Source organism: Taeniopygia guttata, chromosome 3 (assembly GCF_048771995.1).
Source record: "Taeniopygia guttata chromosome 3, bTaeGut7.mat, whole genome shotgun sequence".
NCBI classification, from domain to species: domain Eukaryota; kingdom Metazoa; phylum Chordata; class Aves; order Passeriformes; family Estrildidae; genus Taeniopygia; species Taeniopygia guttata.
Genome location: NC_133027.1, coordinates 30,531,600 through 30,556,060, shown reverse-complemented (window position 1 = coordinate 30,556,060; position 24,461 = coordinate 30,531,600). Strand labels below are relative to the sequence as shown.

The 24,461-nt window shown below is 37.7% G+C and overlaps 1 protein-coding gene across 9 annotated transcripts in view; it reads right to left on the bottom strand.

Moving 5' to 3' along the window:
- Positions 1-459: 459 nt before the first annotated feature.
- The window catches only part of COL19A1 (collagen type XIX alpha 1 chain), a 189,819-nt gene continuing 165,817 nt past the window's right edge, over positions 460-24,461 (bottom strand). For 8 of the 9 annotated variants that reach the window (XM_072926515.1, XM_072926517.1, XM_072926516.1 and 5 more), the window contains 9 exons: positions 22,824-22,868; positions 22,653-22,715; positions 21,152-21,187; positions 20,960-21,004; positions 18,457-18,627; positions 17,482-17,548; positions 15,524-15,679; positions 9,156-9,233; positions 460-8,928 (listed from right to left, as the gene is read on the bottom strand). In XM_072926515.1, the coding sequence (XP_072782616.1) occupies positions 8,792-8,928; positions 9,156-9,233; positions 15,524-15,679; positions 17,482-17,548; positions 18,457-18,627; positions 20,960-21,004; positions 21,152-21,187; positions 22,653-22,715; positions 22,824-22,868 (798 nt within the window). In that variant the 3' untranslated portion in view covers positions 460-8,791. Of the gene's footprint in view, positions 8,929-9,155; positions 9,234-10,953; positions 14,680-15,523; positions 15,680-17,481; positions 17,549-18,456; positions 18,628-20,959; positions 21,005-21,151; positions 21,188-22,652; positions 22,716-22,823; positions 22,869-24,461 lie in introns of those variants that run through there. The other variant, XM_072926518.1, reaches the window with a different exon arrangement.

Genomic DNA, 24,461 nt, shown 5'->3' with positions numbered 1-24,461 from the left:
TCTCCTATGCAAGCTTTGGCACATTTGTTTTAAGCACTGATTTTTCTCCTAGCCCTTAACTGTCTTATCATGTTCCAAACACTCAGTGCCATGTGACAACAGAGAGAAATAACAAGATCCATGGAGAATTGCATTTTGCATGTAACATGTAAGATTAAACACTAAAGGAAAAAGCATAATGGTATAATGTATGCTCCAAAAGGAATTATTGAAAAAATTAGTAGTTAAACCTTCCTCAAACCAAGCCTGATTTCCTACATTGATACTATAAGAAGTCACCAAAATTGGCAAGTGCAAAGAATTTCATTCTTGAACAAATCCACACAAGGTGAGGGGCTTGGGAATACATAAATGGGTTTTCAAAAGTTTTTGAATTAGGTCAGTTTTTACTGGCTTGGGGCAGAGTCCTCAAAAGTACTCCTTGGATAGTGGAACAAATAAAACACTAGTAAAAAACCCTGTAGTTTCACCAGCAAACTTTTATTTTGACTATAAAGTGTGTAAAACTGCTGAAAAGAAAAAAATCTCACCTGATAACAGAATGAAAATATTGTTTTCTGTATGTAATGCATAATCATATGAATTATAATAAGCAAACCCCCCCCACATTTAAATATAATTGTGAAGTGCTTTAGAAAATATAGTCTGTAAAATGCATAAAATTCCACAATGGAAGGAAATTCATGTAGGAGCAAAAATATTCATATGCAAAACTCGAGAATTATTACAATCAAACAAATTCAACATTGAGAGTCAATTCAATGCATAATCTTTAAAAGTGGACATCTTAAGATTGTGACAGGTTTTCTGCCTTCAAGTTGACTCACAAGTTTTAACTTAAAAAACTGAAGAAAAACTCTTCAGGCCCATTGTAATTCCTTATGGGATGCGTAGGTTAATCTAATTTTCAATTCCAAATCTTACACCAGAATGGAAAAGAGGTACTTGACAAATGGTAGACTGTGCATCATAACATACCAGAGGTGGAATTTTTAGTAACAGCACATTCAAGTAAAATAAAAATTTGGAAAATAAAGACAGGATTATGAACTTAAAATAAAGATTAATTGATTATGGTAATGCAGAAAAAAATATTTCAAAATAAATTTAGAAGACACAGTGCAAAGAGACTGAGAGGTTTCACAAGCCACTGTTAGTGTGCCACCAGTTTTAATCAGATGCTCCTGAAATCTTGGTGAAATCCCAAGTAAATTTTGTTCTCATCTCCTTCAGGTTTAGCATCATAAAATTCTGTGAGATTTTTTGAACAGAAGACTAATGAGAATATTTTACCCACCATGATCTCTGTCACCACTTCTAGTTCTAGAGGTTTAACTGCAGTGTGCTAAAAACATATTTTAGCTCTTCAGTTACTTCAGTATATGCAGGAACCCAGAGAAAATCGTAATGTTAACCAGTTTATAGACTTTTTTCAGTTGTACAAGAACTTTAAGATCATTGAGTCTGACTATTAACCTGGCACTGCCAGCAAATTTGGTGGCCTTCTGACAGGGTTATAGTAGTGATGGAGGAAGGAAGAGGGAATGATAATCTATCTATCAAAGAATTTGACATTGTCCTACACAACATCCTTGTCTGTAAACTGGAGAGACATGGATTTGACAGACAGACCTGGGTGGCCACACTAAAAGAGTTGAGGTGACTGACTCAATGTCCAAGTGGAGACAGTTCCTCAAGGGTCCCTATTGGGACTGGCACTGTTAAATGTCTTTGCTGGTGCCATGGACTATGGGATCAAGCGCACCCTCAGCAAGTTTGCCAACGATACCAAGCTGTGTGGTGCGATCAACGTGCTGGAGGAAAGGGATGGGACATGGATAGGCTTGAGAAGGGAGTCCATGGGAACTTCATGGGGGTCAGCAAGGCCAAGGCCAAGGTCCTACGCATGGGTTAGGGCAATCCTCATCATCCATCCGTCTAGCCTGTCCAGACTCCCCAGTTTACAGAGCTTTCCTATCCTCCAGCAGATCAACACTCTCACCCAGCTTGGTGTTGTCTGCAATTGACTGAGAGTGCCCTCAATCCCCTCACTGAGGTCACTGATAAAGACACTGAACAGGACCAACTCCAGTTCCAAGCCCTGGGGACCTCCACTAGTGACCAGAGGCCAGCTGCATCAACACCATTCACCATCACTCTATTAGCAAGAATTCATAACACTTCTGCCAAATATTGAGCTAAGAGATGGATGTATTATACATCTATAGATTATATACACATGTAATTAATATATGAGTTTATATATAAGTTTTCTGCCTCAGCCATCACTGGGTTCAAGCAAGTTAGTATAAACTGCTACCAAAAAATCTTGAATGTTTCACAAAGGCAAAATTCTCTGTAGTTAAAGAAGCTCTAGAGCACTATTTGAAGCTCCTAAATGATGTATGAAACCAAGGCTAAGGAGGATTACAGTACATTTTGTGTCCTTCAATACCTTAGTCATGATCTAATATCACCCAGAGCCAAGCACAGATCTACAACAAAATTTGTTTTCCTTCAACTATGAAAAGTGTTAACAGATAGTATTTTGAAGGTTACTTGAAGAACATAAGGAACAAGAAACCAGGTTTCCCAAGAAACACTTTGTTTCAGACAAGTGTTAGCTCATCCTTGTAGAACACAGCAGTTGTGCTCCACATACAAACACTACATTTTTGCAAACGTTTTTAAATTGATTAGATAATTGTGTGAAATGTGCTTTCTTGACCTGCTCATCACTGTATTTTTTTTGGCCACTTAGCCTCTGCTTCCTTTTTACTTAAAAATGCAGTTGCTGCATCTCCTCTGCTCATGGGTAACAGGTAGAGAAGAAATATCTATATTTTTGTAGGGCAAGCTACTCCTGTGTGATTTGCTACAGCTTCAGTTTTATTCCCTCCTTTCAATTTTTTGTTGTTCCTGTTGTTTTGCTTGCTGCCTGTGCATTCAAAAGGATGAGTAAACCTGGCAGCTTCAGACAATGAACAAAATAAAATTTCTGAAGTCACTATGAAATTGGAAGAAAGAAAATAAAGTTAGTGGTGAAATTATTACCTATAGTCCTTTAAAATGCTATCAGCGTTTTTCCTCCAGGGAGAATTAGGCAGCAAGAGAAAAATGAAAATTCCTACAGTTCCCTAAAATTCAGTGAATCAGTTTCTTGAATAAAAGTGATTATCTCCCAGTTGGGCAGGAAGATTATCTGCATTCAGATAATGTATGAATTTCCATAAATTATATACATATTAAGACTATGGTTTTGCATTTAGGTGGTTTTGTTTGTTTGTTTTCTAATCCAGATTGTAGAGCTCTAAGTTTCATCAGGTTTAGGAAGCACAAGCCTGATATCAGTTGGGGTCAAAACCCAATCCCCCCAAATTCAGCCAACCCACCCTGACTTCTCCCCAGAGCTCACTGCAGTGGCTTTGTGCCTCTCCTTTCTCCTGTTTGCAGTTGCAACCTCCCTCTTGTGATTTGACACAGAAGGAAAGGCTGACATTTTTGACAGAGTCACAAACAGAAGGTATGTGAAATATTTCCATTTACATCCAGCATCCTGTTTCAGATGTACATGGCCACACAATAATGTAAAAAGTTATTTTTCATCCACTTAATATGTTTCCATTGAACTGAACCTTAAATGCTGCAAACCAAAAGTATAAGGAAAAAAGGAAGCAACCAGTCATCATGTTCTGTGATTCATTCAGTGACAGCTGCATATAATTCAGAAATGAAAGAATACAAAATACCAAGGTGTGTCATTGAGAATCCTTCAAACACTGACTGGAGACAGAATAGATTTACATTAAAACTAAAGTTAGTAATTAAATGCATATGTGTTTATAAAATAGCAGACTAAGAAAGAAAACTGCTAAAAGACATGTAGACTCCAACCTTTTTAGCTACAAACTTATTTTGGTCTAGAATCTGTAATGTTTGTTAGCAATTAATATTTGAAAACCCTGTTTTTTTACAGTATCCTGAAACTTGAATTTTCCACTTAAATACCAACCATGACAAGGTCAGGGTTAAACTTGTTCTCCATGGCCTACACCCACCTATGCGCATGGAGGTGATTTAAACATCCACCCAGTACAATTGAATTGTAGTGGACATATCAGATTTCAGGAAAAATATGTGTGACTTGGTACATTCAGAAACCATGAAAAACTCAATAAAAACACACCCCAAACCAGCAATATTTTGATTTCTGAGTAACTTTTGTTGTTCTAACATCTCACATTAGAGCAGCATTTCTACTGCATTGGTAAAATGTAAGATTAAGGAGTGGTTTTATGTAGTCTGTTTGGAGAAACAAGTTTATAAAATGCTAATTTAGCCAGGGTTTTTTTTTACAAGACTTTCAAATAAACATTTTAGAAAAAGAAAGAGAATAAAAAACGAGTGTACATAGACATGAAAAATAACATTTCACCCTTGTGAAAAAGAAGACCCAAAATATTTTGTGCTATTATCCATTAATTAAAACCCCCACTTATTTAACAAAGCTGTACATCTCTAACACCTGTCATAACCCACAATCATAAAATGTAAGAGAAGGATGGATAATCAATCCTGTTTCTGTGTCCCAGTGCTCTTTTAACATTGAAACCAGATCCAGCCTAAGGTAAGAATATTGGTTCCCAAAACATTGCCAGGCTGCACTGCTGCCCAATTGTACACCAGATGCTGTTTAAGTTTTTACCAACCATAGGTGAGTCCCTCCTCCCCTGGAGACAAACTTCATTGCAGGGGACATAAAAGATACCTGAAAATGAGGTATGTCACCACAAACTTATTCTTTTTTAACATACATAAAACACAATATAATAATAAACACAAATAAAATCTTAGCAATATTATCTTACAATAATTATCCAAGAAAGGCAGTATTTCTGCAAATACCACCATGCAAAACTGAAGAGATTTGAAGAAAGAAAATAGAAATAAGTAAGTCTCAAGAACAAAATCAGAAACACAGACTATTGTGCTGTGAGAATACACATGGCTGGGTCAGCTCTTGTTCTGCTGGGCCAGTTATGCCTGGGCTGTAATCGTTGTACTGAAAGGATGTTTGCATTCCACCATGCGGACAGCAGCAGGTCTGCTGCAGACTCAGGAAAGCTTCCCTCTTAGCAAGTGACTATACTTTCTTTAGGCAAACTGAGTAGTTCTGTACATTGCTAATGTACACCTTGCCAACACATTTTTAATAGGTGATAAAGCAAGTTGCCATAAAATATAAAAGTCTGACCCTGAACTACGATAAAGCTTAAAGAGCTTTTAAAAAAGGTTTAAAACATTTTGTCGAAGTTATTTCACTTCTGAGTCTTGTTGCATGTAAACAAACCCAAAGCAGAATAAAAGACCTCATGCTACTGGAAAAACAATTAAATTGCTTGTGTTTATTTCCTTGCAGTGCTTCCTGCAGCATGAACTGCTCAAAACAGATACAAAACTGATAAAGCAAATTGCAAAATAGATTAGCATCCCCTCTTCTCTTCCTGGCCTCCTGCCCAAAAACTAAGACAACATCAGTCTGAAACTGCAAAGAAATTTCAGGGGCCAAGCCTGAAAAGCATGCAGACATGTTTCCAGCTACATTTCACTTTCAATTCTAAAAATGCAAATTAGGAGCAAGCCAGTGTGAAGTAAAGTTAAGCTGGGATTAGCTCTGTTCTACCCTAGTGAAGAATGTGTCATCTTAAAATAGGTAATGAGATCGCTCATATAAAAAAATACCCGTTTTCTCATATGAGAAAATTAAAGTGGGCTTTTAGCAAAATAAAAATAATGCAACAAGATAATTACCAAAGTCACCTGCAAATCAACTGAAAGCATTCAAATACATTTTAGAAAGACCTTTCTCTTTGAGCCTATAAAAAGAAAAAGGCATCTGTAGGAAACATAGATGAAAAAAGAAAACTTCTTCAAATATAAAAAGTGTTCAGCTTCCCAATAAATTCAAGTAACTTAAAATACAGCAATTGCATCTGGCAGATAACAGATGCTGGGTTTCAGCTAAAAGCCCCAAAATATACAGATACCACCAATGCGGTGCAATGGTCTATGTACAGCCTTCCAGGATGGGGCTGCTTGGGAACCTCTAAGTCACATAAGTACTACCACAAGACAGCACCCTTTTCAATATTATCACAGAAAATGAAGTTCAAAATTAACTTATGAAGTAAAAAATGTTTAGATTATTACATATATTGGAATAACTAGAGAAGTAACAAAAAAAAAAAAAAAAAAAAAAAAAAAGAAAGAAAATGTTTATGCAAGATACCTGACCAGCAGTTCCTTTCAGAGAATGGACACCAGTATGTGGGGCTGTTCCTCCTCTGGTGTCCATGTTCAGACACCGAGATGTGCTGGTGCCAGGCTGTGCTCTCCGTGGCCCATGCAGCAGTCGGTGCCTCAGTGCTCAGGCTCAAGCTGCCTCCCATTCCCAGCACTCCCACAGCCCCGGCGCTCTGAGGACCAGCACTGCAGGGTGATCAGTTCCACAGAGCAAACCAAAACACGCTCCATGGCACAGCAGTTCTGCAGTGGGAGCAGCTTGTGTTGAGCTGAGCTCAGCAGGACCACTTGTCCCAAATGCAGCTTCATCCCAGCGGGACAGGCGCCCGCTGCCCGCAGAGCAGAGGATGTGCTGGTCTGCAGAAGGGATAGCCATTGCCCCCCGAGGAGTGAGGAGGACTGGGTTCTCCTGTGGGCTTTTGACCCTATTCTCACAAGCAATAGATAAAGCACCCTGACTCCCCAAGGTGTCCCCAGCTGCAGGGTGTAGTGCAGCTCCTTCAGGAGGTAGTTTCATGGTATACCACAGGTTTTCTGCCATCTTCATTCCTGCTGCCATCTCCTGTTCCAGGTGTTTACTCTCAGCCTTCCATCCCTGTGTTTCCTTTAACATCCTTTTGTAGCAAGCACCTTCTCTCCTCCAAACACCTAACCAATGAACATGTCAGGGATGTGTGATTTCCCTTTCAGAAAGTGTCTTGAGTGCCCCAGCTGCTGCCTGAGTTAATTCTGTCACCTCTTGCTCTCATCTTGCTCCTCTGCTCTGGGTGCAAGTGCTAGGAACTCTATTCAGAACAAATGCCAATTTGCTTCTTTTGCTAAAGACTCCCACCAGTCATTCCTTAACTGATTTTAAGTAAAACCCAGAAGTCAGCCAGATTCATGTATCACAACAGCTTCTCTGGAAGCCAGCACATCCAGTTTGAGAATATTTCCCTGGCAGCTCAGTATTGCTTAAGCACAAAGTTATCAAAACTAGCCTGATGTGGGAGAGTGACTGCCTTCCAAACAATGGGATAAGAACCCTCAATATGGCTTAGTACTACAGGTGCATTTTGAAGTCGTAGGTTATAGATGTCTGTGTTTTCTAAATAGCACCTTCACTTTCTATTGCACTGTACAAAATTCCACAGGACTAACTGAGGATCATCTGCTTCCTGATAATCAGAAGTGAAATTCTGGCCACCCCTAATCACTCCTTTTCAAGATAATCTGTGTGATTAATTTTCTTCAGCTTTTCTTTTGCTCAACCCTTTGAACTCTACAGGACTTACACATAGTTCTGTTTTGTTCATAATTTACATTGTCTGTTCCTGCAGCCTTTACTAAATGCCTGAAAACTGGATGCTGTTGCTCTCAGTAGTACACCTTTCTAGAAGGGTTTTGTATTTTTTTCCAAATTTCTCTTGAACTCAAGAAATTTTCTGTCACCAGTTAGTAGGACACGTGAGTTGTGCACTCTACAGATTCCATGTTCTTCTCAAGATGATTTCAGCATGTGAATATTGCAGGAGGAAGAGGAAAACAGTGCCATCACCAAGATTAGAGGCTTGTGAAGTTCCATTCTTGGACTATGTACTCACCAGCCTCTGCTCTAAAGCAAGGGGTCACCTTTGCTGCAGGCAGAACTTAATGGCAGAGTAGCTTGATTCCAGGCCTTAGTACCCTTACTCAGTCCACATAATGGTTAGAAGGTGTGCCAGCTCTCAGTCCAGAACACTGTCAGCAGCCTCTTGCATTTAATATCTGGGGTAGGTGTAACCATGGCTAAGGGAACATACAAGCCCCCAGCTGGGACAAAATCCAGTCAGGAGAGACACTTCCTGGAGCTGCACCTGATGATTTTCCAGTCAGGCTGAAGCTCATCGCTGGATGGGATAAGGAGACCATAAATGCATCTTTGTTTCCTTCTTTGCCATCTTGGATGTGACTGTGAAATGGTGGGTAGCATTCCTGGAGCACAGCAGACCTTTTTTCAGAAGGTGTGCTGGAGCCTCCTTGAGGGACATCAATGTTTAGTCTAAATGGAGTTCCCAGTGCTCCAGCTCAGGTCCTGCGTTTGCCATGAATGAGTACTCTTTGTAACTTCAGAAATGTATTTTTTTCCATTTAAAATTCACCACCAGCAAGAAAAATAAAGCCAGCTTACATATGGAGGCATATATAATGCCTTAAGTTATAATAAAATATTTTTTGTTTGAAGAATGAAGTTTATGAAAATTATTTGGGCCTATTTTCTGTTCTAAGCAAAATAAATATGAGAAACGACACATGGAATGCACTCTGGAAAATATATGACATCATGTCATCATTATGACACTGCAAATAACATAGAAAAAGGCTCAATTTTGTGCCTTACAAATTATCTATATGCCATGCAGTGTCGAGAGAAGAAAAAAAAAATGCACCAAATATTTCAAAAATTAAATTAACTTATTGGAAAGAGTGAAAAGTGACCGTGAACCCAAGTGTCTGGGGGAGAGGGTTTTTATTTCCTGCTGGTGCGTGAGCGAGTCTGTGACACGTGGTAGTAGCAATCTGCCGGATTGCACCTCCCGTTGGGTCCAGGCGGCCCCTGCGGTCCCGGCGAGCCTGATGCTCCTGGTGGGCCTGGCAGGCCAGCAGCTGGTAAAACAAAGCTACAATTAGCAGAGTCCTCACCAGAGCATGGGCAGTGCCCTGCATTTCATCAGCTGCACTCCAGCACATCCACAAGGAGGCAGGTGGGGCTGACCTCACGCTGCGATCCAGCTCAGGAGGAAAAGCAGGAGTGTAAAACCAGCGTTAAAAACAGGAGAAAGGCCTGTTAGTTCATCAATAACAACAGCAGAAATAGATCTGGAGACTTGTACCTGCAGGGCCAGGTGGTCCAGGATTACCAGGCAGTCCAATTCCAGGCTCGCCTCTTTCCCCTTTCTGTCCTCTATAACCTACACAGAATAAAGATATGAAAATAAGAGCACCCTCTTATTTTAGGCAGCGATTTTCTGTATATCTTGTTGACACGAAATTACCAAGACAAATATAAAAACATAATTGGGAAAGCACATGCTCAGTTCTCTTTTTCAGAGTTTTTTTTTTTTTTTTTCCCTGAGACAGCTCTTAAGTTTATAAATTCCTTCTGGAAAATATGAGCATTTCTAGTGGTAACTGTTACTTCATCTGTCAAAGGGCTCTCTTGCTTTGTTCACTAGCTGGACCTTTCCCCAAGATTTTAGGTTACCTGAAATTCCTCTACTAATGAGCCAAATGGAGATTTTAGCCTCTCTGTTCTGCATAAATCCTTATACTTGCTCTTTTCAGAGTTTAAACTGGTAGTTGTATGATCAGATGTCCCCCTGTATGTGAGAGAAGACCAGCTGGCCAGTGTTGCCCAGCTGCCCTCACACGGAGTGAAGCATCTCTGGATCTTGTGCAGATTTTGGGTTTGAAGCTTACTTTGACCCAATAGCTGTATATCATTAACAAGATGTGATTACTAGTCATATTTTGAATACTTGAGTCCTTTTTCTTCACAGGCCACAGTTTTGAATTTATCTAAATGGCTTCCACCTTCTCAAGTGCTGCAACCCATGCCCAACCCCTGCTTCTTCTTCCTTAGTTTTTAAAAAGTTTTATTACTTGGAAACTTTAGAGCAGAGGACTTGTTGCTATCAGTAAAATATTTTCCTTATTATTTCAAGTTAAGAGTGTACCTTTATTATGCAGGAGAAAGGATGAAGGCATTTTTATAGGAGACACCTGCCAGAAACCCTTACTTCAAAAGGGCTCACAAGGAAACTCTTCTGTACCCAGCACTTCAGATGCTTAAACAAAAGTTTAAGATTGATTTGCTGATTTATGGTTACATTTTGAATTAAAATCTTCCTGCTTCAGGGACCAGTATATTTTTAGCATCACCTATGCCATACAATAAAGTATTGAGTTCTTCCTCTCATGAAGAACTGTTCCTTAGTCTGAATTAAGAGAAGAGCACTGCTGTGTCAATCCACCTGATCTCCCATGAAGATTAACTGGCACTGACAGGTGGATGGCAAAGGCTGTCTTGTCAGTGTGCTGTGGTCTGTGCAACACTGCTGCCTTACAGGATATTCCAGAAGGAAATTACTTTGAGGGCTGTGGGTACCAATTCTGGGTTGTAACAACAGACACATTGCAGTAGGAATGGTACACAGAGCACTCAAGCTTTCTGTTACACACAAGCTCATTATACACTTCAGTAAAAAGTCTGTTGCAATTGTTCGAGCTTTCAAAACAGAGCATCAGTCATCTTACTCCTCTCAGCACCATGACAAGGAAATTACTGTGAGGCAAAAAAGTTACAAAATGCATGCAGGGTGCTATACATAACATAACATAACATAACTAAAGGAAATCAAGAGAATCTCACAGAAACTCAAATTCAAATTAACCATGCATTCTGGTCACTCAGTTATGTTAAGCAGAATTGTACAAGGCATATACACACACAAGTGATAAAGACTAAGGAAAAGGAATATGCAAGTATTTGTATTGGATTTTGAATCTTGGATTTACTCTCCAATGACCACAGTAATATTTATAACTACAACAAGTTGGTTTATTCTGAAAAATCTTGTGCAACTTGTAGTACTGCTGCTTTTTGAAAAGCTCAATCATACAACCACAGGATCCATTACATGTCCTATTTATTTTATATTTCTCAATGTCTTTAAATTTACAGTCAACAGTTACAATGCACTTCCCACTACAAACCCAGTTAACTCTAATTTTACAACAGAGTGCTGCAACTAACCATTTATTTTGCATTTCTTTAGTTACGGAGAAGAGAGAGAAATCAAAGGTACCATACATCAGATTTACAATCCCCATGATAAATATTACTGCAGGTCTCTCACACACTGTAATTGAAAATGACTGAGATAGACTGAATGATTCTGTAAACATCACTGGAACACAAGAAAATAAGGAAAAAAACACCCCTATAATAGGACAAAGAGCAGCATGGTCCAGGGTACTGACAAACCATTACTAGCTGTATCCAAGTACACATGCAAGGGTGTAGTTTTACATGGTGGCAGGTAAGTTCTGCTAGCACTGATGTTTAATATAAAAATTCCCAAATACCTTGTCTAACAATAAGGCTTTATTTGATAGAATGCAAGAATATTAATAACAGACTTATATGTAAACAATGTGAACAATGTAATGTGTAATTCTGGCAGAAAATATTTGATTTTCAATGAGGTATATTTTGCTTAGAAGCAGGGCCATGATTTGACCTCTAGAGGATAATATCACATTCTTTTTGACAAACTCATACATGGTCAATGGGAAATATTACCATACACATAAAACAGATTTTTTTTTTTTTAATGTAAAGGCACATATAAGATGCTATCTAATTTTTCTGGTAAAATTACAATTCCAGTAAGAGGCACCTGCTTAATTCAAAAGGTAACTTTTTTAGCAGAGCCCTTCACTGAGGGTGTTGTGATTTCTGCAACCTCAACAAACACGTACCCAGCGTGGGCAGTATGGTAAACAATTGGTAGCAGTATGTAGTAAGTTTGTTTTCAGACAGATAAGCTTTTGTTCATAGATGAGTAATAACAGCTGAAATTCAGCTCTCAGTTTGGTGCATGCCACAAATATCATGGTCAAAAGTGTCACTACTGCTACAACCTCAGCTCTATGTGGAAATGACACAAGTTCATGTCCATGAACTTGGAGGTAAAAGGTATTTAAACTCCTCTAGAAGCTATTGCACCTGTATCATGTAGACCCTCTTCCATCAGCATGGACAATGCAGCACCTGAAACTAACATGTCAAGTATCCAGAGAAATCTGAGGTTCTGTAATACAAATACAAGGCAAAGAGATTACCAACACAGGGAACAATGAAACCAAAGTGTCCACTGTGTTTTACTGTGCAAATACTCTGTGCTCTTAAAAAGACTGCAAAGCAACAGAGGATGCCAAGATGAAGCCCTCTCATCCAGCCACCAATACATGTTCTGAATTCCTTCTGTGTGTTAGAACTCCCTCAGTTGAGAGGGAGCAGATGGGTTTCAAATCAACGGAAAACAGGTTAACTTTAACCTCCACAGCAGAGAACATTTTGCAGGAGGCATCTCTTGAAACCAGTGCGGCTGTTTCAGAACAGTGACTGTGTATAGACAACATCCACTACAATGGGTTCCTGATGTCAGCCAAAGTTTCTACATGCTTCCACCATACAAATTAGTAATTATAATAAGAGACATAAACTTTACAACAGAGATTACCAATAAAGATAAGGAGCTTTCACTATTCATTGCATGGTATTTTAATTTTCTGAGCTGAGCTAATTTTTTTGATTCCTTGAGGCTACCACAAATTATGAGGACTTACAAAAAAATAATTTCCGCAATTTGACAGAAAGCGTGAATTTAAACTAGGATGGAATCTTTTCTCTATTGAAAAAAAATCAAGTCATATTAACATAAAGGATCTCTGCGTTGTTAAATTATCACAAGGTGCATTTCATCTAATGGACCAAAATTCCCTTACTATTACAATTTTAAAAATCCAATTAAGTCAGAGGAGTTAATTGAGCTAACACAGGACAAGCTGACTGTTTGCGGATGGATGGCATTTATATATCTTGTTTGTAAAGTCTTGAAATAAACTTTCTAATTCTCTAGAAGATAACAACATACCTTAAAACTCATGCAGAGTAAAGTCCCTCTGTTCTCCCTTATGGAGATGCTGTACATTTTACCATTAGTCCTGCCTCAGAGCATCAGCTGCAGATGCATAGGTTATTTTTGAAATGAATATATATATATATATATATGTCTATAAAAATCTTCCATTCACTATTTGAATACCAATTATGTGTTTCACAATTTAAGTTACAATTCTATTTTGCTTGCATTATATATTTCTAATGAGACCATCCTATAAATTATATCTACCTGAACCACTGGGAAGATTGTGAGGAAAACTATGAACAACCTTGCTGAAGGCCAGCAGGTAAAAATTTTGGTCTTCCTTAGAAGGGAATGACTCTATGCATGAGAGTCTAGCAATTCTTCAAATACACTTTTTGAAAAGCATGCCTACAAGTCCAAAAGTTAATATCTCTCTTTTTTGCTTCTGAGATTAGTTTGCTATGCAGGAGATTCTGTTGGAATCTCATTCCTGACCAGTTTCCAGGGGAACCAGCGCCACACTCAAGGTGTATGGAGGGACCCCTGTGAATCCACAAACGAAGTAAAACACCTCTCCAGACACACAGTAGCATCTGGCTCTAGCAGGCTCTGCATGCAGCATCACAAACAGGACATATTCACAGAGGTCCTGTTAATTGCTTGCTGAAAGCATCTACTTCTCACTGCCTGTGTGGGACAAATGACTCACTCTGCCACATATTGCTGCACACAGCAAATCCCTGGAGTTTGCAGTCTGGCCTACACCCAAGTGAGAAATATAATAAGTGTCTATCAGTCAATACCAAGTCTGTATTAGGACTTGTGCACACAGCATGCTACCTTAAAGGGCCCAGCCACACATGCACGTAATGTGCTTCACCAAGAAGTCTTGTTTGCTATGTATTTTATAGCTGAAGACATAGCTGGAATATAAAAAGATACTTTTAAATCTGCTCAGAGATTTGAATTTCTTTTTACTCTTGGCACAAAGCAGTAACATGCACAGGCACAACTGGGGAAGGCGTGAAGGGTACATCTAAGTGTGCACCTCTTACAGGACGGTCTCTTATTCGCAGTATAAAAACGAGGCAAGGTAAATTTTTGGTTTTCTTTCCTTGGAAGTGCAATTTTTTTATATCTTGTGATGTATCAGAGAATTAAAGGCTTCTCACTTAGCTTACCTTTTTCTAATGAAAAACAAGCATTGAGTGTATTGGTAAAACAAATGGAAATCCTGTGTACATGGGGCACTATTTTACTTAAGTATAAGGTATGGAAAAGCAGATTATTTTTTTTTTTCAAGCATAGCTATCATCTTTTAGTCTTGATGCTCACTATCTGGAAATGAAACCTAGTGCAACGTTTCTCTTCCCAGAAGTGTTTGAGACTATCCAGTATATACATCATCATTGAACAATTTGGCACTGACATTGAAGGTGACTATTTGCAGTGATCTGAATATTTAGGTAACGATGAAGTCAGTGTTGTAAGATTCTAAGCCTTTTATTGTTTTCCTTGATCCTTTATTCTTGTTCTTCTCATTCTGAGCTCATCGCATTTTTCAAGCTTCTGTCAGTGGTTTGCGCTTATCAATGTTAGTAAGTCCTTATTCTTCTGATAGCTTTAGGATCCACACATCTTCAGCTTTTCTGGCATGTTCTTCATTCCAGTCTGACTTGCTCTGATTCCAGAGCAGACCAAACTAACAAAAGATAATAAAGAACTACCTACAGATAAACTGCAAATTACATGTTACCCACCCACAAAATATTATTCATCTATAAATTCTTTTTTCCTTCTAGTCTGTTTTCCTCTTCCTTTTAATCTCTGAAAGGCTGGCTCTACAGTAGAGCACAACAACAATGAATCTGGATCTCTCAGAGCTAATTTTGCAGTAAAAGTTCACAGAAATGTGAGTCCTATACTGTCCAGGTGCATTGCAATGCATAAATTACTGTTTGGGGTATAGTAGATGCCTTAAGTTAGCGAAAAACTGATTAGTTTGATTTTTTAAAATGAAAATAGGTTCCTTCACCATAAGAAGAATTCATTTAGTAATACTTCAGTTTTCACTGCTTCTTAAAGAAGAATATTTTTCTTCAGTTTTTCCTGCCTGTATTTTCTCAGGATCTGAGCTGAGAGCAGTCAGACTAGGAGATCAAATTTTCTTTCTTAAATAAGATGGCCTCTCAATATCAAGATGAATCTAAATAGCAAGAGCGTTGGCATTGTTTTTCTTCCTTATTCAAGTATTTTGTGGAAAAAAAATAACTGCAACAGTAGTTCTGTCAGATTTAGGTATCTGTCAATAATTAACTTTATAACTGATTAGAATAAAATGCACTGATTAGGAGTTTTTAATCAGTAAAATCCACACATTTACTATGGGTTAATATTTAGATGTGGTCTGGAAAAACATAAGTATATAAGTTTAAAAGTTAATCATTAGAAAGCTAGATAGGTAATCCTGGTTTACTTAATAAACATTAGCAAGTGTATAAAGATTTCAAGATACCACTAAAAGGAGCATATTTTGAAATCCCTACCTTGAATTCCACGTTCTCCTGGTGGGCCTGGCAAACCATCCTTTCCTGGTGGTCCTGGTGACCCATCTTTTCCTGGGGGCCCTGGTTTTCCATGAGCTTGAGAGGCAAGCATTGCAGCAGGCAGCTTCATCTGGGATACAAATTGAGCCATCCTTTCTTCATTAAACACAAGAAAGAGCTGGTAAGACAACTGCTAGCAAAAAAAAGGGGAAAAAAATCCCAAAGCCCCAGCTAAAGTTTCTGTAAGTAGAGTGTTTATTTCTTCTTAATGTCAAGGTATTAAATGCTCCAAGAAGCACTGAAACCTTTGGTTCCAACTCAGATTCATGTCTGAGTCTTTACCCTTTGAAATAATCAGAAAAAAATTGCATTAAAGTTTCTATTACTACTCTCCATTACTAACATATTCCAATATTTCAAATGACTTCTGACTCCTATTCGTGGGAGTACTTAAAACACATAGACAGAATAATTAGTACTGAAGAAACTGATGGAGGGCTATCTTACATATTTGTAACTCATATTAAACTGCAAAGTAGAGATTAAATACCGTGAACTGTTCTTGGAATGTGCTGGAACCCTAAAAACAATTGTAAAAAACCTGAAAGCACTCAGCAAAGATTATTAATTGCAGATATTTCAGAATAGAAATGTTCATAGTGGGATAAAGTGCCCTTGGTAACATTTTAGTGTTCTTTGGAGGTAGGTAAAATAGGTACTAACCTTGACTCTGTCTCATTTATACCAGATTAAACCCCTAAACATTCCAAAATTTAGCAGGGATTTACAGTGGTGGAGTTTTAAGATTTAAGAAAAAAACAAAAAAGGAGGAAGGTGATAGAAAGTAAACAAAATGAAACAATGCCAAAACTGGAAAATCTGTGTGAACAGTAGCAAAGTGTAGAAAATGGGATAGCTAGAAAGACAAAACTATTTTATTCCCTGTAGGCAGGGAACCTTATAATGCTTTCTTTTTGTGAATAGACTAAATATTTGTTACCATTCTATTTGAATGGGAGAAGGAGGTGACTTCACTCAACAAACTGCTCTTGAAATACATAGTAGGTCAAACTCTGAGGGGTAGAACCCTGGGGAAAGGTGACAATACACAAAATGATAGCTTCGTTATAAAGTGAAAAACTGCCTGAACAGGTTAAGAAGTGTCAAGCTTTATAAAATTTCTTTTATCTCTAAAAGATGGCTTTTGTCCACAAATATTAATGAGAGAATAACAAAGCATATTGAGGACATAAGAAATGCATTTTGCAATGGGAGAGCAGCTACTGTTAAGGGGTGTTCAAGAAGAATCTTGTTTCAGAAACCTATATGAGTCACAGCTTTTCTACCATGACTAAAGGAATGCTGGGGAAGAAAAATATTTCCTTTTCAGAGTAAGGACTCATGTAAGAAATCTTACATAATACAAAGGCATTGGCTGGTGCTTGCCTAAAACTGTGCCAGAAGATGGTGGTCTGGCAGGGTGTTGTGGAATTCAGCAGGGATATTTGCTGAGGAAACTGCACAGCAATTCAGACCTATGTGACTGAAGGCTGTCAGACCTGTCTCTTATTGAGACAGTCAGCCACTAAGTGGGCAAAATACTTAGGTATATCTATGGTCTGCGCTTCAGTAACATTTCAATATCTTAATGGTATATTGTAGATAAACAGTATCTGCAGTAATGTATGATACATATATGTAACTACAATGATGCATACTTCTGTTTTCTATTATGATTTGGAGCAGATTACCGTTCAGTGCTAACCTTTCACATAAGGAAATACTCTGTTTAACAGATACTCTAACTTTTCATTGTTTGAACAGAATCACGTAAAGTAGACTTGTTAAACATAGCTACAGCAACAAGGTACTTGCTAAGTGCAATTTAAGTTAGATGACCTGTCAAGAAATTTAGAGCAGAATTTCAGATTTAGTTGTATAATATTTCCTTTTCTTACCTTCAAACACCTTAAGAACCTCTTGTTTGATATATTTTTTTATTTCTTCAAGTGAAATTGCATCAACCTGATGAGGAAAAAGAAAAGTGATATGTATCAGGCGGAATATACAGAGGACACTTTATGATGCTACAAAAATAAGAAATGCTCAAATTAGCGTTAAAAATATAAACCTTTCACCAACAGATAAGTGTTTTAATATATTGTGTTATTTATTTTACTGGAAAGGCCACTTTACTGCAAATACATTATAATATTGTAAAGACACTAATGGCATGAAGTGGGAGAAGCACTCTCAGCTGCCAAGATGACAAGGATGATTATGGAACAAGACAGGATGTCCAGGGACAAAAATCTGTTGTACTTTTGCATAGCATCTGCCAGCTTCTCACATGCCCTGGTGACTACTTGTTCTGATGCACTGCTGACCAGAACAGAACCATGGCACCAGTAACTTCACTGGAAAAGCGTTTAGAGCTTTACCTTACTTGACTGAGGTTAAAAAGAACCCATAACATGCATGTGTGTGCCTGTGTGCTCATGCAGACAAATAAAGATATCTACAACTGGCAAGCAGCATTTCATTGTCTTTTTAAATGCTGATTTCTCTTCTATTGAGAATCAATTTTGGCTGCCTCCTTTTCTTTCCCAGTTGAAAAGTCTCAAACTGTAGCTCTTAATCTTATGGAAAACATGAAAATTAACTATACTGAGTAGCCATATTGATGTGCAGGAACTAAAGAAATAAATAATTAAAGATCATCCATAGCAAATGTTTTAAAAAATAATTTAAAATAATTACCTGATCATGTGAGTATTATTTTTTTCACCTTAAATGAACACTGAAATTATCTGAGAGAAATCCATAGTTTTTTCTAATACTGTGCTATTTCTCAGTAGAATTTCCACTGCTCAGCCCATGTTACCTTCATAACTGAATCCACAAGCAACTAAGATAAATTTATATTTACTTACTGAAAACCCTGGGGGTCCTGGTGAACCTGGGGGACCTTGATGACCTGGTGATCCTGGATAGCCTCTGTCTCCTGGAGGGCCAACAGGACCCACATCCCCCTTTTCTCCTGATGGGCCAGGTTTCCCTCGTTCACCCTGCGGACCTCTGTCCCCTGGAATACCCTGATCTCCCTGTGTAAAATAAAAGCAGAAAGAAAACCATTGCACATAGTGGAACAAGACTGAAAAGTCACTTGAGAATGCTAAAGAGAAAATTCTTGCCTGTTCAGAAACAGACTGAGTCATGCAGGGAAGATGACTTTCCAGGCTGAACCTCATCTCTGAAAATATATTTTGTTTTCTTGCACCTTTAATGTTGAGGTCAGTTACAAAAAGAATAGCTTGACTCTGTGCTATCCTCTTTTCAAGGACAGAACTTGAGTATAGAAGGGTTTTAGCCCTTATACAAGGATCTAGAAATATAGATTATGGCATAGGTATAATTCAGGTGCTCAAATTCACACAGGCAAAAGACACCACAACATTTCCTGTAACTTTCCTTAGAAGCCTGCTATTTTATGTTTTAATTTACACAAAATTATAGTTAATCTAAGTTATTTCCACTACCCAAAGATACTAGGAGGAAGATGGAGAAGAATTTTTCTTTAGGATATATAGTGACAGGATAAGAAGCTAATGGCTTCAGACTGAACAAGAGTCAGTTTAAATGAGATATTGGGAAGAAATTCTTTGCTATGAGGATGGTGAGGCACTGGAACAAATTATCCAGAGAACTTTGGATGCCCTAACCCAGGAAATATATTAAGGCCAGGTTGGATGGGGCTTAGAGGAACCCGGTCTGATGAAAGGCCCATGGCAAGGTGGTTGGAACTTGATGATTAAAAGTATCTTTCAGCCCAGGCCTTTCCACGATTCTGTGATATATAAGTTCTCAGGTTTATAACCCTGCAGAGTAGGTACAGATAGCTCTTCTACCAGAGATAAAGAAAAAGGCAGGTTTCTCTAGAATCATGGTGCTATGCCAAGGTGAAGATGATCCTTTTCTTCTAAACAGCCACGTTTTACAGGCTGCCAGTGTGTAGGAGGCAAATCAAATACTACAGCAACTTTTCAAACAAGCAATTTTTAACTGCCTCCAGTGTTTTCTTTGTGTTTTGAAAAAGGTCCTTGTAAAAATTCATAAACTAGGTCATATATTCCTTTAGATTCCTCTTTAAACTCTCCACTATGAATTGTACAAAACATTTGTGTTTTGTGATCTCTGCCGAAGGTGCTGCTTTATTCAGCCTTTTGCCTTTCTAGCGTCCTCCTATCTCTTGTATTTTATCTTGTATCAAATTCTGTCCAGACAGAACTGCTGTTTTCCTGTGTTTCTACTTGCTCTACTCCAGCAGGTTCACAATCTGTGATCAAGGTATGCAGATAACACCAAAAAATGAGCAAGCATATATATCTGTTGAAATCACTAGAAAACTGGTTGGTATAAAGCATGTTTTCAACTAGTTTGTCATTCATTTTATAAAGTAGTAATAACAGCAATGTTTAGTCACTCAAAGGATATATTTCAGCCCAGGTGGCTTACTCTTTCTTAAAATGGATTCTATGAGGACAAGAAAACCTCAAGAGCTTTATTCTGTCCTTCCAATTTTGATGCTACTCTTTTCTGTAACTACAACAGCTTGTCTCACACTGAAGGAGCATGCTGTACAGCGGTAATAATAATGGCTGCAAGAAAACCTTGACTTTATTTTCTGTAATCATTGCAATCTCTCCCACAGATGTGTCCTTAAAGGCAAAACCAGAACATTGCAAACAGTTAATTTTTTAAGGGATAATTGTAATAACTGTTAAACCCTCATGGTCTTTTCAGTGTCATAAAGCAGCATCTCCTTTTCCAGATTAAATGGGGAGATACTTCTCTGAATCATCAAATAAATGTGATAGCCACGTGATTAGGACATCAAGACTTTCGGAATGTTATAAGAAGACCATATATATATGAATATAGATATAACCTCATCTCTCACCTCCCATAATCATTCCTGCCCACCATGACCTTGTTACCATGAACACGAATGTCTGAAGAGTTTGGGAAGCAGTCAGGCATTGCACTGTCATTCCTGCTGCCAAAGTGTGACAAGCTTGTTTTATATAAAACATGGCTTGTGTTTGTGACATAGAAAGGGCAAGATCATAGCTTTTGTAAAGTCTGACAACAGCACAACTGGGTTATCTGCTTTCCAATTTTCAGCCTATTGATCAATTTACACTGTCCAGGCCAACTGTGTTAGAAAGTCTATAAAATGTGGTTTTCCTCTAAATGCAGAAGCCAAATAAACTCTAATTCCTTGAAGAGGTGTCTAGAACTAAACCTCTTAGATGTCTAGGTGACTGCTTAAAGTTCACAGAGAATTAATTTCTTGATTTTGCCAATAAGATAGGTGCTGATGAGGTGTTTATATGCTTGGTAAAAAGAGAAAAAATTATCATAATAGGGACTTACACGTTCTCCTTTGGGTCCTCTGTCTCCCGGTCTCCCCACAGCACCCTGAAAAATAGTTTTTGAAAAAAGATAAATTGATTAGTTGAAAGTTTTGTTGTGTATTCATGTGTTAGCAGAATGGAAAGCAACTGCCTAGGATTAACAGCTGTGATTTCTGTGAGGAATAAAATACACAAAAGCATTTTTTCTTACCGGAGGACCTGGCAATCCATCTTTTCCATTGACTCCCTAAGAAAAAAAATTAATATGTTTACGTGTTTTTAAAGTATAAAGGGCAAAGCTCAGTGTTTAGTGCCGTATCAGTGAATGTTCTGAAGTGGCAGAAGCAGCAATTTGTGTGGCTACAATATAGAAATACAAAGAGCATCAAGATGTGCACCAAATATAATGATCATAGAACTTTAAATGACAAATTATAGGGAAATTTTGCAAATTTGGAATATTTGTGTACATGCACATGCACTTTTTCAGTAGCAGTTAGTCATAATACAACCATGGGAGAGATTCCTTTTATTCTAGATATTGGCCATGGTCCTAAATTACCCTTCTGCTCTTACAGAGATTATGCCTTACTATCACAAATCCAGATTCAGTCTTTGGTCGTTAGGACTTGTAGTATGGCACAGTTTTGGTCTCATGGGTTAAAGCTATTTCCTTCCCCAAAGAAGGTGGCTGCATTCATAGCTGGAAACTGCTCCAGACCCACATTATACTCCAGACTGGAGTGTGGCATGATCTGAGAGTCCTAGATGGTATGGGCCAAAATAATGCAGAGTATATTAACAATTGTACAATGCCAGATAATTGCAAGATAAATGCTCTGGCAGTGTTTAATTTAGTGGGCTATTTATGGATCTGCGCATGTAGAAAACTCACAGCTGTTTGATTGAGTGAGAAAGGATGACTTGTATGAGCAGAGAAGCAGGAATATTTCTTTCTCCTCATATACTCCAAAGTGGAGTTTTGCACAGATTAATTGAGCTAATTTGCTGTTGTAGCTACAGAAATTGTGTCTTCTTTCAAGGCAGAAGTGTAACATTGAGATGTGCTGTCAAGCTGAGAAGGTCTGCTGCTCATGCTCATCCCCAAAGCACCAAGGTTCAGGGGAGATAATGAGTCCTGTACTACCCTTCCTGAACCCCTTTGAGAATATAAACTAGTTTTTTTCAGCTAGCTCAGACAGTGCTGACTACACTGCTGTCACACTTTTATTACATAAAGAGAGCAGATTAGACATCTCCTAAGTGAACAGTAAATGCCTCAGCTGCAGTATTGCATCACCTGTATACAGAAGAGTCTCAAGGTTTATTCAGCCATGAAGCACACCCTTCTCTATCTAAACTGAAACTGAGAACCTATTCTGTCACCCCATCCTTTACTGACTGTGTTGAGTCTCTGGGTTCACATTTACCCCCCTGGAAAAAGTACAAGAGGAAACTTTATGTCAACAAGATCCAAATGACCTTCACAAGTCCTTTAAAGGCAACATCTCAGTAACATTAACTATTCAAACACCATAATATGAAGAATTCTTTTTTGGATGGTTAATACTGAGCAGTGCAGCTCTGTGTGTTCTTCACATGTTATCTACTCTAACATAAAGCAAGATGTAATGTCTTTTCTTTTGTAACTTCTGATAAACTAAAACATATATTTTTGTAACAAAATATATATTCAGTATAAAATTGCTTACTGGTTTTCCTTGTGGCCCTTCTGGACCAGGGAAGCCTATGTCTCCTATAGGTCCTCTTTCACCCTAAGAAAGAAGAAAACACACATATAAATCTGCATGAAAAATCTTGCATCAGGTGTCTGAAATATTTGTTTGCTATTGTAAGAATCCAGAATTGAAATCTGTACTTACAGGTTCTCCTGGCAACCCTGGGGACCCAGGAGATCCAGGCTTTCCCTGAAAAAAGAGAATATTACATATTCATATTATTAGGAAGCCAAGTAAAATTTTTCCCTATATCAAAAATAAGAGAGTATATATATATATCTATGAGATAAATATTCATGGTGTTGCTCATTAATGCTTTAAAAAAGAAAAAAGAAATGTTTTACCGGATTTTTGTCATATTTAATGAACAGGCTCTTGCGTTAAAATGTTACTCAGTCACTTGGTTTTGTTTACCCTTCATGAATACTGAGATGCTTTTATGAGATTTTCTATTACAACGCTGTGATTTCCACCTTGAGAAGTCATAGTCAGAACAAAGTTTTTCAGTGTATATGTAAAATCAATGTTTTTTCCTTCAGGTAATTTTTTGTCCTGAATTTTAATTTTTTTTTTTTTTTGTGTATAACTTTACTACTGACTCAACATCTTTTGCAAATTTTCTTCATGATCTTTCTTTGGCCAGTTTTATTGTCATTTTATGTTCACTCTGCCAGAATTCACAGTCCTCTCTTATGACATCATGCTGATTTTAAATGTTTTTTGTAGGATGCCCTTCTTATAACAGCTTGAACCTACATTTCCTGAAAGTATCCTTAGAGCACATCCTCAGGTGACTTGTACAAATGAGACCAAACCCATCAGCACCAGAGACAACACTGGGAACAGCAGTACTGAGGGTTTGTGTTGAAATAGGCATTGGTGGTAATGCTTGTAGGATCTCAGTCCAAGCTTCCCTGAAAATCTCATCAAAACACCGAAGTGAAAAGAAGAGGTTTATATTCCCATATGGGAAAATTGGTCCACTATTCTTTCCAGGGAATAATGACAGGTACAGAAGAGAAATTCTTTCCCAGCAAGATATGTAGCTATATCTCAAACTCCTCCTAGACTACTGAAAAGAATTTGTCTTAAATATCTATTATTTTGTTGATTAAAACTCCTTAGCATAAAATATATAGAAAACAAATAATTTATTTCAGGGGAAAATATTTTATCTCAGTGGATTTTATTAGAACTAAATATAGTCAACAGAATGCAGCCCCATCAGTGAAGAAAGGTCCTCATTAAATATTTTGTATACACCTTGAATAGAGAACATCCAATAACTTGGGACATAGCCAGTGGAAAATTCATAGGACATGCACAACTGCACAGTGTTATTATTAACGGTGTAAAATCTGTTTCAGAACAACAAACTTTGAAATTCTTACATCTTCTATAAAACTCAGAGAAATATTTTCCCCCTTAAATGTGCAATTTAGGAAAACCCAATGAAATGAGGCTATTTAAGATTATGTTCTCTCTTGGAACTCACAGTAAATAGACTAAATCAGTGGCTAATGGAAATGGGAGTGTGCAGACACATACTTCTCTTTATTTCCTGAAACACATATTTATAATTTAAACAGCTCCTGAATGTGTTGGTAGTTGCCAAAATTTAATAATAAATCTATTTGCATATAAACAACTCCATATTGCCTCCTGAAATATGGATAAACTTTTTTATTAAACTGTGAATGCAATCTAATATCTTCATTTCCTTCAGGAATAATTATAATTTCAATTTATTATTAGTTACTTTTACTTTCACCTACAACAAAG